We start from the raw sequence: 14,589 nt of genomic DNA, 5'->3' as shown, positions 1-14,589 counted from the left end.
AGAGAGTCACGTGGTCACACAGGTAGATGCACTACAAAAACGGGGAACGTTCAGCCATTACTCCGCGATGGTGACTACGGGAGGTTTCACGTAAAATCTCACACGCGACGAAACTTGGATTTACGGAGCTCACCTTTGCGCTCAGGTGTCAAAGTAAAGGTGTTTATACCTCTCGACTCCCGCGTGTGTTTCATCTCCGGCGTATCTTCAGTTACTATCCTTTAGTTTTGCTCAGTATTAGAGTAGTTTTTTTTGTTTGGCTGTTGTTTGTGTTCAGATGACGGCGCAGGTAGACTACCTGGTGGTGGTTTTCACCGCCACATCTGGCGCGAGCGGAGAGCTGCTAGGATCTGACGAGAAGGAGCTCGTGCAGTTGGTTTGGCAGCTGGTGGATATACAGAACAAAAAGGTAAAAACTTATTACTAGACTACTTATTACAGCGAGTTGTTGTTATTCTAAAGCAGGAAATGTAGTTGTAAGTTGTAGTTGAGTGGGCAGGAAAACTAAACTCGAGTCGAAAATAGAGTCAAATACAAAGACAGCCATATATAATAATGTTCAGATATCTGTTAATTCGTAAATACAGTGGTGAGTCAGGTGAGTTTTTGTAGGTTTCCTCTCTATGCACATCAGTTCTAAAACATCTATAAGCTGAATATATGCTCTGAAGTTCTTCATTATAATGGGAAGACAAATATCTTCTCCCAGTGATGTCTACATTGTAAGACATTTAAACAGACTCCTGCTTTTGCTGTTCTTCTATATGATAATAAACATGTAATGAAGGTCTATATTACAGCCATTTAACGCTATCATACAGCCTGTGAGTTTCTATGTAGGCTTCTGTTTCAGGACTGACGTGTTTTTTTTCTTCTTCTCTGAACCAGTTGGGCAAGGTGAATGAGATCGTCATTAAGCCTGACCTCTCAGACTTGACAGATGAAAAAGAGGAGGAGGAGGATGTGGTGGAGGAAAACGTGGAAGAGGAGAATGGATCCAGAGCAGATTGTGTCTCCACAGCCACAAGTCTTGAGACAGCATTAAACCAGGTAACTGCTCTGAAGTCACTTGAAATAAGTTATTTAGGCTTTTTAGTACGTGATTATTACTGCTGGTGGAGATTTCTTTTCTAAATGTTTGACGCCTGTCTTTGCAGTTTCATCTACAGCTGACAAATGAGGTGAACAGCGCGGGCGCAGGCACGTCGGTGTGTCTGTGTACAGACGGGCAGCTCCACATCCGTCAAGTGATTCACCCCGAGGCCGCGAGCAAGGTGAGCAAGCTGAACGCCTTGCAGCCAGGGCGGATGTTCGCTCACTGCTGCAGGAACTGTCAGCGCTCACACAGTCACAAAGGGTTGCGTTGTGGCAGCACTGCGCTCCTGGTTGCATTTAATGCTACGGTGAAAGTTGATCTACAGCAGCTGCTCATGCAAACCTGTTTAATGACACACGCCCGTGCACATAAAACATCGCCACACAATGAAGCTGATGAAATTCTCCCACATGTCTTATAACTGTGATAAGTGTTAGGCAGAGACTACTCTACTGGCTTGAGCAAACAGCTATGATGGCAATAAAATGGCAGCTGCTGATTTGCCACATGTTCACATCCTTTCTTTTAATTTCTTTCCTCTCCAGAACATCCTGGTCCCGGACTGTTTCTACTCTTTCTTTGACCTTCGGAAAGAGTTCAAGAAGCACTTCACCACATCTGACCTCAAGGCTTTGAATGCACACATCATGGCAGAGTGTATCCTTTAATGCGTCACCTGTTTGCATTTGGTGTGCCAGTGAACGTCTGTGAACTACACTGTTATATGTAAAGCGTTTAATGTTTAACTCCTGGTGTTTTGCACAATTTTTGATATTTTTGGACAGTTTGAGGGACTACACCGTCTTATTTTGAAGTTTTTGGTAAATATTCTGTATGTTTTGCTTGATCCTGTGAGCACATATTACGCTCAAAAACACATAACGCACATATTAGAAGTTTATAAACCACAGGGTGTTGGCTGCAGGACCTTTGAAATGCAAATAGGGAAACAATGGCAGCACCTTACTTAGCGCTCAGTGAACAAGTGTGTGTTTAGTCAACAGGGCAAATCCCACACACCCACTGGAACAGGAAAACTAACATCTCTGTGTTTGTGTGTCTTGCTGTATTTTCTTTTATGTGCCCCTTTTTTAATGGATCTTTTTTCCCCAATTTTCTCTCACTCAGTTTACACCTGCACATACGTGTATAACAACACCTTTTTTTTTTTTTTTTGCTCTCACCAAACTGTTAGACTGTTTTTTGCTTTCCTTGACCGGCCTCCTCCTCAGCTCTTAGTATACCTGTTGATGTGCCCACCATGTGGGATCCCTCAGCCACACTAGACCCATCAGCCATATTGCCTGCAGAAATGGCAGTACAGCAGGTCCAGATTATGGCCAGCATTGCACTTGCCCTGCTTTCTGAGCCATTTTGTGAGTACCATATATGTTTACACAATGAAAGTGTAACATTTGGAATTTGTTAGTTTGACATATAGGTCTGCTGTGTATTTACAGGTATGATCAGAAGAGTATGCTACTTCAAGAGCACTGCTAAGATGATAATTAAGGAAATTGGAGCTGAAACAGAAAATTAATCAAAGCAACTATTTTGATAATCGATTAATTGCTTAGTCATTTTTCAAGTAAAAATGCCAATTATTTGATTGATGAGAGGACTTGCTGCTTTATTAGTCTTATATGTTAGTAAACTGAATATATTTGGATTATGGACTGTTGGTTGGACAAAACAAGACATCTGACTATGTTGCTTGACTTAATAATTGGCAGATTCATCTACAATGAAAATAATTGTTAGTTGCAGCCCTTAAGTAAATTGTGCTTTATTTTAATTTCTGTAAAAGGAAACTTTCAATTCATAAATGCAAAATATAGACTTTAGACCATTATCGTGTTGATTACAAAGTACCATAATTTCTTTAAGTTATGTGGTCTAATTCATGATTTTAAAAGACGATTATCTAATTTTGGAAACCAAACTCTATTGCTTTCCCATTACAGGCCACACGTTTTCTAACCAGGAGAGAGTTAGTGAGAAGTTTGAGACTGGCACTTGGTAAGTAAAGTTTTCTCAAGATAAATACTCTTTTTGTTCTCTGCCTCTGAAATCAACTCCTAGTCCACTCCTGCTGTGCTAATGTCTGTCTGTCTGTCTGTCTGTCTGTCTGTGTGTGTGTGTGTGTGTGTGTGTGTGTGTGTGTGTGTGTGTGTGTTTGTGTGCAGCAGTAAGATGGAGAAAGTGTGCGACAACACAGTGATCAGAGCCAGAGGGTTGCCATGGCAGTCTTCTGACCAGGACATTGCTCGATTCTTCAGAGGACTCAACATTGCTAAGTATGTTGTAGCTTTATTAACATTTATTGAGGATTTTTGTATCAATTTTCACTTAGTCAGTCAACATCATATATACTGAAACCTGCTGTTGACATAAGGTTTACATGCTCTGTATGTTGTGTTGTATAGAGGAGGGGCTGCATTGTGTCTGAATGCTCAGGGGAGGAGGAATGGAGAAGCTCTTGTTCGTTTCGTCAGTGAAGAACACAGAGACCTGGCGCTGCAAAGACACAAACACCATATGGGCAACAGATACATAGAGGTAACCTTTCTGAACCCTGCTAGTTTGTACTAATTAAGTGAATCAGCCACATTACCTAGACCCTAAACTTATCATCTATGTCTTTTCCCTTCATTCATTGCAGCTACACCTTTAGTGTCAATAATCTCTGTTTTGTTCCTCTCTAATGGCAGGTTTACAAAGCAACAGGAGAGGACTTCCTGAAGATAGCAGGAGGTGAGAAGATAAAAACATGTGTACTATACAGTATTTTACCTTACCAGCAGCAACCTAGGCATTTAGTAAAATTAGGTTTGGTGTTTTGTACACAATATAGTTTGAATGCAGAAGACCAAATTCAGTCCTGAAGCTCTTTGGTGGTTCCTCTCTGGTTTGAGGGTGAATTTCCTGTTATGAAAATCAGCCAACAACATGAATAGAAATCCAGTGGCACAACCAAATGCCCTGTTGTTTGATTTTGTGCATGAGTTTGTATTTATGTTTTTTTTAAGATTGATTTTGTGGGATCTGAAAATTGTCCAGCAGCCTTAAGAAATATTTGGAGTGGACTTTTTATGTCCATTAGATTGTTTTTCAGCCCACTCGTCATCTCTAAGGGAAAATCATAACTTCCAGATGAAGTTAGTAGTTATGACCAAACCTCAGTGATACCATTTGTTTATTAATGAAAACAGGGCCTTTTAGGATGTTGAAGCCTTCCCAGAAAACAGAAATAACCTTTTCAGCACATGGTGCTGATGTTTATCATAATAAAAATGGAGGGCCGGACCATCACTCAAAATCATTAAGGGATAAGAGTCAAGTTTATTCTTATCAATTATAGAATCAGAGCAAAAACGCCATGGAAAGCACTCCAAACCATCAGAGTGCCACTCCCGGAAGGAATTATTTAATGCTGTTGAAATCTACAGTGATAATTTCTGATTATTTACTTAAGGTTAAATAGGTGTGTTTGTGTCCTTGTGTGTGCACCAGGTACCTCCAACGAGGTAGCAATATTCCTGTCCCGTGAGGACCAGATCATAGTGAGGATGCGAGGTCTTCCTTTCACCGCCACACATGAGCAGGTGCTCACCTTCTTCTCCCCGGGGGAGGGCCTTAAAGAGATGTGTCCGGTAAGCGGAGGGAGAGATGGCATCCTATTTGTTCGCTATCCAGACGGGCGTCCCACTGGCGATGCCTTTGTTTTATTTGCCTGTGAGGAACACGCCCAGTGTGCTCTGAGGAAACACAAGGAAATCCTGGGGAGAAGATATATTGAGCTGTTCAAAAGTACAGCAGCAGAAGTCCAACAGGTATGTCAAGGTGTCTGCCTGGATGTGGGTGTGTGGGTTTTTTCTTTGTACAGTGTGTACTGCGTGCAAAGTGGATATACGTGTCCCTTCATTTTGATTTTAAGGTTTGTTTGTTTTGTCTCTTGTTTACCTCTTTGTTTTCTGAGGGCAAAAAGAGGGTTTTTAGGAATTTATACTGTAGGTTTGTTTGTGTGTGCACACAGCAGAGCGTGACAATGTGCGGGTGTGTTTCTTTTGTCCTCAGTTAGTTGTAGAAATTATTGGAGTAGGGCTTATTGGTGGGGACCTGCATAGCAAGGTGGACTATGTGTGTTTGTGTATGTGTGTGTGTTTCCCTTAAGTATGTTGGTACACACAAATACTCTGTGAAAGATTACTAGTCTCTCTTTCTCTTTTGTTGGTCTTTCCCAGTCTTTCTCCCTCTCTTGTGAGATGAACATGTGGACTAATTTTCTTATCTTCGTTGACTGATACGCTTACAGCCCACAAACATATCTATGCAGAGGCTTTTTCTAATGCTTTTATGTATGACAGGTTAAGGAGTTTTATTATTCCTCTCCAGAAATGCAAACAAGCCAGCTTCTGTCTGACATTGCAACACACATTTAAACACAACGTGGACTTTGTTGTACACAAGTCTGTCTGCTAAAAGTTGGCCTATACTGTATGTGTCTCAGTGTGTATACACTTTTTTGATTCTTGAATTCTAACTGTTGGTAGCAAGTATGTATATGCTGTAATTTTTTCCTGAAAATTATCAGGTAAAGGGGAGAAAGGCTCTGGATCAGTTCTGTCTCCTTGGCTGTCTTTGCTGCAGGCAGAGTACGTAATTTGTAACTCTGTGTGTGTGTGTGTGTGTGTGTGTGTGTGTGTGTGTGTGTGTGTGTGTGTGTGTGTGTGTGTGTGTGGTTTTGAACAGGTACTCGTCGGCCCCTCTGATCCCAGTGGCCCCTGCCCCCTTGGTGTCAATGCTGCCCACGGTGTCTCTCCTGCCCCCTCCTGGTGGTATGAGGGACTGCCTGAGGCTGAGGGGGCTGCCATACACAGCGAGCATAGAGGACATCCTCACCTTCCTGGGCGAGTTTACACACGATATCAGACCACATGGTGTGCACATGGTCCTCAACCAGCAGGTACATGCAATAACTGCACTGACACACCCATGAACTTACATGATTTCTGACACAACGTTGCAGAGTATTTTCTGACTGCCTCTGTTTCCAGGGGCGTCCATCAGGCGACTGCTTCATCCAGATGACCTCAGCAGAGCGGGCACTTCAGGCCTCACAGCGGCTCCACAAGCATGTGATGTCCAGCCAGCGTGGGACCAACAGCCGCTACGTGGAGGTGTTTCCCTGCAGCGCAGAGGAGATGGGCCTGGTGCTGATGGGAGGCTCCCTCTCACACACACATACACACACACACAACCGGAGCAGGAGTGGGACAGGGCTCAGCCCGCCGCCATGTAAGTCCAGACGTAAGTGCTGCTGGGAGCTGGGGGTGCTTCGGGACTGCAGGGTAGGTGGGCTCCTGCCTTGGCGGCAGGGTTGCTGGGTTTTCTCCAATCTAGTACTGTGAAAGGTACGGGACATCTGGTCTAACCAGGAGGATTCAAAACTGTGTGTGTGAGAGTGTGTGTGGTAGCTCTTTGTAATTTAGTGGGATAAAATTTCCCATCTGCATGCACTGAGAAACCTCACATGTTAACTGGTTATTCTACCTTTTCACCTGTGTTCACACAATCTAATTGTAGTTAATTTTCTTCAGCGGCATGTTTGTTACTCATTCTTAATTTTACTCCCTTACCACTGCTTGAGTAATTCATAAAGATCTGAAAGGGTTGGAAGTGTAAGCAAGACAGCTAGCCTATAATGTGGCAAACAGCTTACAACTCTCTGGCCTTGTCAGATTGGTAGTGGTGGTTGTGGGATTTAGCCTTAATAGACTGGCACACCTCAGGTGTGTCTGTCTCCTGTGCTTGTCCAATCAGTGGAGCTGTGGGAAAGGTGGGCAGAGCTGAACGCTGGTGCGTAGAAATGTGCTTTGTTCTCCGTGTATGTAGTCCTTCACCATAAATGTGCACTGGTGCACTCCTAGTTTTCAAAAATAGGCACAGTTAATTAAAAAGAGGTCTAATGTTTATGAATTGTTTGATATGAAGTGGAGATGTTCACGTGAGTAAAAAGTATACAGCACAGAGATTCAAGGCTAGACATGCGTGGGTAGTAGTGAGGTCATGTTAAGACACGATTACATTTTTATGCTTCTTGAGCAAAAATACATGTTAGATAGACAGCAACTCCCTATTCCACATAACCACATACAGAGTCCGTAGCCAAAAACATATTTTGGGGAAAGTGTTCAGGCGGCAACACCAAAAGCTGCTGATGGTATGGACCATTTATGAGGTAAGACCCATTTTTTATATATATATATATATATATATATATATATATATATATATATATATATATATATATATATATATATATATATATATATATATATAAAAATTGGGTCTTACTTCATAACTCTGAGAGAAATGTTGTTCTCCTTTTGCAAATACTGGATATATAGAGGGCGCATTTATCAATTAGACTTTAGCTTCCTTATGGGAAAGTAGAACTACAGTAAATGCTACCAAGACTTATAATTGCAAACTATGTTGATTTGCTTGACCTTTAAATCAATCAAAAGCTTGTTACATGTTTGGAGGTTATCTAACAAGCGAGCTACATGGATGATGACATATCAAAACACTAATGATGTAAAGGATGATGTGGTTCACACCTGAAAATTGTTCACCTGGCTACAGGTCTGCCAAATACAAAAAGTGAGCCACAGTCCAGTGCAACATATCCTGCACAGATTTCACTCTTTAATACGTACATACTGCACATGTCAGGTGCTGAGTAATTGTGGTCATTGTTTGCATGTTTGCATGAGCGCCTCTCTCAGAAACAAACAATGACCAGACTTCACCATCATGACTCTAGGTCTATTTCTGTTACTGTCTGTTAAGTATTTTGTTTCTCCATCTGCTCTCTCCAGGTTTATCTCCACCATCTTACTCCTTCACCCCTGCTCCACCTGTCATGCCTACAGAGGCTGCTGCTGCCCTCTACCCTCCCATGGGTCAGGTGTTGCTGACCCCACGCCACCTGCCACCAGGACATGCCTACTACCCCGCTTCAGCTCAGCTATACATGAACTACACAGCCTATTACCCAAGGTAAACAGTGATGCTTACAGATGAATGGAGACAGACACATGCTTGCATTAAAATACAGCCCTTCATGTTAATTATCTGTTTCCACAGTTTAGAAGTTTCATTTCTACATGTAATTCCAGTTCTCACAGTAATATATCATGATAATTATTTTATTCATATTGCTTTTGAGAGCTTTCTTTTGTCCAGCCCCCACAAAAATGTCACATGAAATTGTCAAATCAGATGTGTTTGCAAGTTCACTGTACATGGTAATCATACTTTCCCACCTAAAATAAACCACTTCAGGACTATCGTAGAAAAGGGTTCAGTCGTAGTCATCTGGATACTGTTTTCAGAATCAAGACGTTTCGGCTCCCATCCGGAAGTCAATCTCACAATTGAGAATGACTTCCGGATGGGACGAATGAGGGACTACACCGTCTCACTTCAGGACTATTATAAATAGATTTAAGAGCTAACTGACTTCTTTGCCTTGAATTGAGCCTGTCAGACAGTGTTTACTTGCAGGCCGTGTGCTGCTGAGTAAACGAATATCAAACTGGTATTATTTACATGTTAGATTTTTCTGAGCCTTCTGTTTGCATAGGTATTATTATGGTAACTTGAAGAACATGCGTGTGCTAAATCATTTCAAGATAGTATTTACGTTCACTGGAACTAATTACATGTTATGTATATTGGTGAGCCCTTTTAAAACTCACTTTATTTGTTGCTGACTTGCAATTTTGTGAAACATAACCAAATTTTTACTGTGATTTTTTTTTTAATCAAATTGCTGCAAATTCTATGATTTGGGCTGCAATAATTACAAAAATACTCTAGTGTAGTGTTTCTTTTTTATTTTATCTGGTGTATCTCTGTTTGCATTGTTGATTTTTTTATTGTGTGCATATCCACCCAAAATAGACTCTTGTTCAAAGTGGAAAAAGAGGAACAGCTTGTCTTTGGTTAAAATGTGTCTTGTCAAGGAGAAAGGCTGGGGACAAGGGTAGTTAATAACTGAACATTGTGGTATCAGAACTTGTAAACATCAGTGACCTCTAGTTCTCCCTGGTCAGCCCTCTGTCATTGAGAAAACATTTATAGGCGACGCCCAAAGTTACTCCCTGTCTTGTGATTCATATGTGCTTTGTTTGCTGAGAAACATGCAGCTTTAAAGTCATTTAGTTATTATTATTATTTTTTTTAGATATTTTCATGATATTTTCTCTCTTTTCTTTCTCCAGTCCACCTGGCTCACCTACCGTAGGTTTCTTCCCCTCCCCCTCCTCCCTCTCCTCCCTCTCCTCCCCAGGGGGTTTGGTGCGCATGCCAGGTCTGACCTACAACAACAATGGAGTCAAAGACCTCATTAATGCAATGCAGGGATACCAGGTAAGAGACAGTTCTCTACAAATGAACCATATATTCTTAGTGACTTTTGTGACAGTTCCTCTACATGTAAATCCTCTGTGCCTTCAGAGTTCACATACCTCTCTATAGGATCCAAGTGTTGTATTCAAATCTCTTTCTGTTGTGGGTGTGTAGTGTCAGGCATCCACTGTGTTTGCCCAGAGGCAACCAAACTAGTTTGTCCTGTCTACTCTCCCTGTTCTGTCACACATGCACTGCTGCTTGCTTAGACTTGAATGGGAGGAACTCAAGTCTTATTTAAACTTGGAAGAGAGTGAAGAATCCCAGAGAAATGATAAATAAGAGTTTATACTAAATTAAGAGACAAACTTGGACTCAGAATGTACAGTATTTTTCTCCCATGAACAAACACCTCTTTCACCACCATGCTGGAGTTTACAGGTCCAAGTGGCCTTTGGGTTAGTGTCTATGGTTGCTTGTCTCTCAGCCCCCTGTCTCTGTCATTCCCCCTCTATTCCACACACCACAGTATGCCCCCGAGGATGCTCTCATGCACGCCCATGGGCCTGTGCACGCTCACGACCCGGCCAGGACATTGCTTACACAGCCCAAAGAATGGGTGTGTATTTAAGATGTCTGAGGCAGGTGGCAGGTAAGGATTGGCTGAGGGCTCAGTGAGGGGGATTTAGTTTAGACAGGGGTTGTAGGCTTGGGTCTTGACTGATCACCAGGGGTTACAATACAACAATGACATTTCCTACATAGACAGGGAATTTTCCACTAACCACACACAGCAGCAACAATGGACACATTTTTGATTGGGTTGAGTGGTTAGAGGAAATTTCTTGGATTTTGGTCAATCCTTGGATTTTGTCTTGAATCGTTTTGATGGTGTGCTGTTTTCTGACCGACTGTTTGACCCTTCTGCAGCAGTCTGCTTTATCTAATACTGGCTACTACATTTCTGTCTTCTCAAGAAGTTATTTATGGGCTACAGCAATAGCCATGAGGGCTAATTGACCGTTCGCTAAACCCTGCTATAGTGATTGAACAATCATAGCTTAGCAACCATAATTAGGCACAGCAGGCCTGTCAAGCTTTGGATTTCTCCATATGCCAATATGGTGGGAATGGGTCTCTAATAAGAGCTGTACTCTGTATCTCAGAGTTTGGACGGTGGTGTCTTTTTTTTTTTTTTAATTACCTTTCCAAAAAACAAAAACACAACAATAAAAGTGTAAAGAATGGCTTAAACACATTAAACACCGTTTATCTTCTCTAACGTGAGCTGGAATTGTTAGCATGTCCAGCTAACTAGCTTACCCCCTACTGTGGTAACCCAGCGTTTCTTCCAAAAGGCGTTGTTATTAGCTAACTAACTGTATTATAATTTGGGGTTACAGGTTGTGTTTGGTAAATAAAATATCTGTTCAGAACTGGAACATTCACTGCGTGAGTGCCAAGTACCTAGTGCTACTACTACTCCAACCAAACGTGCGTCAAATAGTATCACGTTTGCCAAACTCACTAGGTAGTCCTCATCCTCAAATCCCTTTTTCTTGTTTTCAACCAACTCACTGAGTTTTAGCGCTAGCATTAGCTTAGCTAGCTAGCGTAAGCTACAGCTGATAAAGTCTGCTAAAGATGCTAAATGTCTTTTCAGCCAACAAAATCCAAGGTTGTCAGCTAGAAATGAGAAGCCTGGTTTTGTTTTTGTTACATTTTTTCCCAGAGACAATCAGAATCAGCTTTATTTGCCAAGTATGTGTACACATACAAGGGATTTTACTCAGTTTTTAAGTTGCTCTCAGTGTACTTACACACAGAACAATTTACAGGAAGATGGATATAGACATACAGCTAAAAACAAGGACAACGAAGCTGAATCGGCATACTACTCTCAGTCTTATCAGTCCAAAATATTAACAACTGCGTTACAAAAATCTGCCACAGTTATCATTGTAAATTGTATCATGTGCCGTGAATGGAAAGCTTGACAGGCGTAGCAACAGTAACTGGGGTGGGTGGGGGCTTAGCGAACAGTCAATTTGTGGTGTCGTAGTGTCATAATAGATTGGTAATAACAGGTGGTTGAGAAGGTGATGGTAACATCTGGTGCTGGTTTAAGGGCTCTGTGTTTTAATGCTTTTACACTGGGGATAATACTCTTCTGTTTCTCTTCCCTGTCCTTACCCCAAACTCTCCTTTCTCCTCCCCTCCAGAATCCTGCGGAGTCCATTTCCCTCCTGAGCAGCAGTCTGATTGGTCAGTCCAGCGGAGGTGATGCTTCTCTCATGTCCCTCCCCGCTCTCATGACTAAGCCAGCGGGGCAGTACCTGGACCTGACCCTGCTGTAGGGTCACAAATATACAAAGGTCATATGACAATTTGGTACCTGTCAAAGACTTGTAATGTATTGTTAGGTTTTTAAAAATAGTCTTTTAGATGTGTTATTTATATCTTTAAGAACAGAAATTAATGTATTTTATACCAAAATTATTGTGGCCTTAGCCAAAAATAGCAGTTTTGTCTTATATTGCACAGTGTGTATTTTAAAAGCTTTATAGAGTTTTTTTTTTTTTTTTTTTACATTTTATGATATTATAATCACTATGATATATTTGCTAGCCAAACTAGAGAAGAATGACCTAGCAGCAACTGAGCAAAATCTTTTCCTTAAGCTTCTCTGTGAAGAGTGAAAGTATGTGTGAGTGTGTTTTAGTGTGAAAGAGATGAAAATGAGTATTATGCATGGCTGTGTTGATGCGTCTTAATACTTAATCTGTTTATGCAATACATTTTATCTGTTTATATACATTTGATAAAGTACACAGTGATTGTATTGGAAGCTTTAGTGCATGAAGAAGTTAGTAGTAAAACGTTAAGATGTTTACATAATGCCAAATATCAATGCACTGCTAATCAATAACACTACTAATGAGTATAATAGCAGTATCTTTAAATGCATGTTACACTGTGAGCTTGTCAAATAGTCTGATCTTTGCATCAGGCTTCACTTACAAAAATGTGACATCTCACACTCATTAGCCCCCTCCTTTCCTCCTCTATGTACCCAATATGGGTCTGTGTCAATGTTGTGTCATGCCAATGTTGTCTTGCCTTTTGTTTTGGACTCACATCTGAACAGAGGACAGTCCCAGTCCTCTGTAACCTAACCACAGGGTTGCATTCTTCAAGAGGACCTGCGTCACAAGCTCTCCGCTTACTGAGTGAATCTCGGGAGCCAGAGGTGGTTTCTGACAGATTTTATGACATATTTTACTCAGATAACATTGCAAAGATTTATCAGTCCATCACACTTTCCTTGTCTTCTCTCCACCATCTACGCTGATGTCGGGGAATGCAATGGAGCGAATGGATCTCCCTGCAGAAATCCCTTCGCCATTTCTCCTTTTAACCAAATCATTTAGAGAGTAGATGGAAAGTTGAGAAGGAAAGGAAATGAAGGACACCTCTGACATGTATCTTGTGAATTTAATTGCCATTTGAGCCCTGCAAAATTGCTATTTGGGTTCCATTTTGCTGTATACACATGTCCTACAGCAGGACTTCCTGCTCAGGTCGTCCTGCTGTGGCCACACTGAAAAAACAATAAACATAACATGTGAAGTCTGCCGGCATTCAGCTGTTTGACTACACTATTTGCCTTCTTAGCGTTTCACCTCACTTTGCTGTGTACTTATTGTGCTTTTCTGTACTTTGGGAGGGTGTGTGAAGTTCAGGAACACAAACACACAGGTGGAGTTGTCTGATGACAGAATGTGGCTGGAGGCGAAACTGTGGGAATCACCTCACCCTGTCCTCAGTGATTACCTCTGGGTTTCCCACATACACACACATGCTATGGCAAAGAAAATATTGTCACTCAGACACACTAAACACAGTATCTGAGTGGTTAGCCCTTTTTTAACAGGGTGGAAAAATGAAGAATAGAGAGTGCAGGAAGGGGGAATAAAGAAGGAAGGCACACAAAACCATGTCAGACCCCCTCAGGGCAGATTTGGCATTTTGTAATACAATCTTGTGCACCCCACCCAACTTGATCCCTTTTAAACACACTCATTCTCCCACTCACAAAAAACACTGTCTAAACTGGCATAGCAACACCATTAGTATCTATGCAACAAAGCCCAAAATACTTTTTTTCTCTGACTTTTTATCACTTTATTCATTCAGAGTTTTGTGTAAAATATATGTAATGTGTGATTACACATAGTTAAAAGTTATTTTCCATTCCATGCCCCAGATTTATATTTTATTTAATCGTTTTCTTGCGAGATTTATTGTAAAAAAACAAACAAACAAGATAGTTATATCAAAATACTTACGTCGAAAATACGCCATTTGAGGGTGCCATGCATGATGAAGGTGCGTTTTGCCATATGCAGAGGACAACAGTCATGTCTCTGTATCAGTTGCTAGTAGGACCAGTATGGCAGGTTTGAGAAATAGTATATGTGTATCTTTATAGTTAGTAGGGATTTAACATTATCTCTCTAAAGAGCACGCCAACAGTCGCCTTCACATTGTTCTGCATTATAACGGTAGTTAAATATATCATATATATGTTAAGCACAACCTAATTTGTTGTACTAATGGGTGATGTGAAAATATTACAGTGCGGAAGCCCCTCAGCAGCCACATAGCTGCCGCCTTTTCCCCCATTCACTTATTCAGTGCCAGTATTAAATGTTTATTCAGTAGCTCTTGGTTTAAAGCCGCTTGAATGCTCTGTAAACAAGACGCACCATTTTTTCTGTTAACCGTAATTTTGGCAATTGCCAATTCCACTCCTATTGTACAATTAGGACCATGTAAGAGATATTGTTCCGTTAACATTTTAAGCTTGAAATCAGGGTTGTGTTGAAAAATTAGGCGAGCAGTTTTTTTCTAAGTCAAGAAGAGAGTCCAAAGCAAATACAGTAGTAATGACCCTGGTCAAACATAAGGTTCAGCCCCCCTCCCAACCCCAATAATTTCCACACAGTCCCTTATTATAGATAGACGTTTAAAGCAGTGTTGTCTTGTTTATTGGCTCGCCCACATAATTCTAT

At 41.2% G+C, this 14,589-nt stretch overlaps 1 protein-coding gene across 5 annotated transcripts; it reads left to right on the top strand.

Moving 5' to 3' along the window:
- The first annotated feature begins 46 nt into the window (after positions 1–46).
- Positions 47–13,147, top strand: esrp1 (epithelial splicing regulatory protein 1). Of its 5 annotated transcripts, none has more exons than XM_044208044.1 (16): positions 47–409; positions 889–1,050; positions 1,158–1,274; positions 1,642–1,753; positions 2,329–2,472; positions 3,061–3,115; positions 3,283–3,393; positions 3,523–3,655; positions 3,808–3,850; positions 4,610–4,929; positions 5,838–6,062; positions 6,154–6,406; positions 7,981–8,161; positions 9,388–9,535; positions 10,044–10,133; positions 11,737–13,147. In XM_044208044.1, exons 1-16 carry the CDS (start codon positions 278–280, stop codon positions 11,869–11,871), a joined length of 2,361 nt encoding a protein of 786 aa, XP_044063979.1. In that variant the 5' UTR covers positions 47–277; the 3' UTR covers positions 11,872–13,147. The 5 variants fall into 5 exon arrangements, with proteins under 5 accessions (XP_044063979.1, XP_044063977.1, XP_044063976.1 ...); XM_044208042.1 differs by having other exon boundaries at positions 48–409; positions 10,044–10,166; positions 11,737–11,872; XM_044208041.1 differs by lacking the exon at positions 10,044–10,133 and having other exon boundaries at positions 48–409; positions 6,154–6,394.
- The last annotated feature ends 1,442 nt before the right edge of the window (positions 13,148–14,589 follow it).

The sequence above is a fragment of the Siniperca chuatsi genome, linkage group LG9, assembly GCF_020085105.1.
Source record: "Siniperca chuatsi isolate FFG_IHB_CAS linkage group LG9, ASM2008510v1, whole genome shotgun sequence".
NCBI lineage: Eukaryota > Metazoa > Chordata > Actinopteri > Centrarchiformes > Sinipercidae > Siniperca > Siniperca chuatsi.
The sequence above is the reverse complement of the archived record's forward strand: the minus strand, read 5'-3'. Positions and strand labels throughout refer to the sequence as shown.

Coding starts and splice junctions, on each gene's coding strand:
- esrp1 (XM_044208044.1), top strand. CDS start 278: ATGACGGCGCAGGTAGACTACCTGGTGGTGGTTTTCACCGCCACATCT. Junction 6,407..7,980: donor GCCGCCATGTAAGTCCAGAC/GTAAGTGCTGCT, acceptor TGCTCTCTCCAG/GTTTATCTCCACCATCTTAC. Junction 8,162..9,387: donor TACACAGCCTATTACCCAAG/GTAAACAGTGAT, acceptor TTCTTTCTCCAG/TCCACCTGGCTCACCTACCG.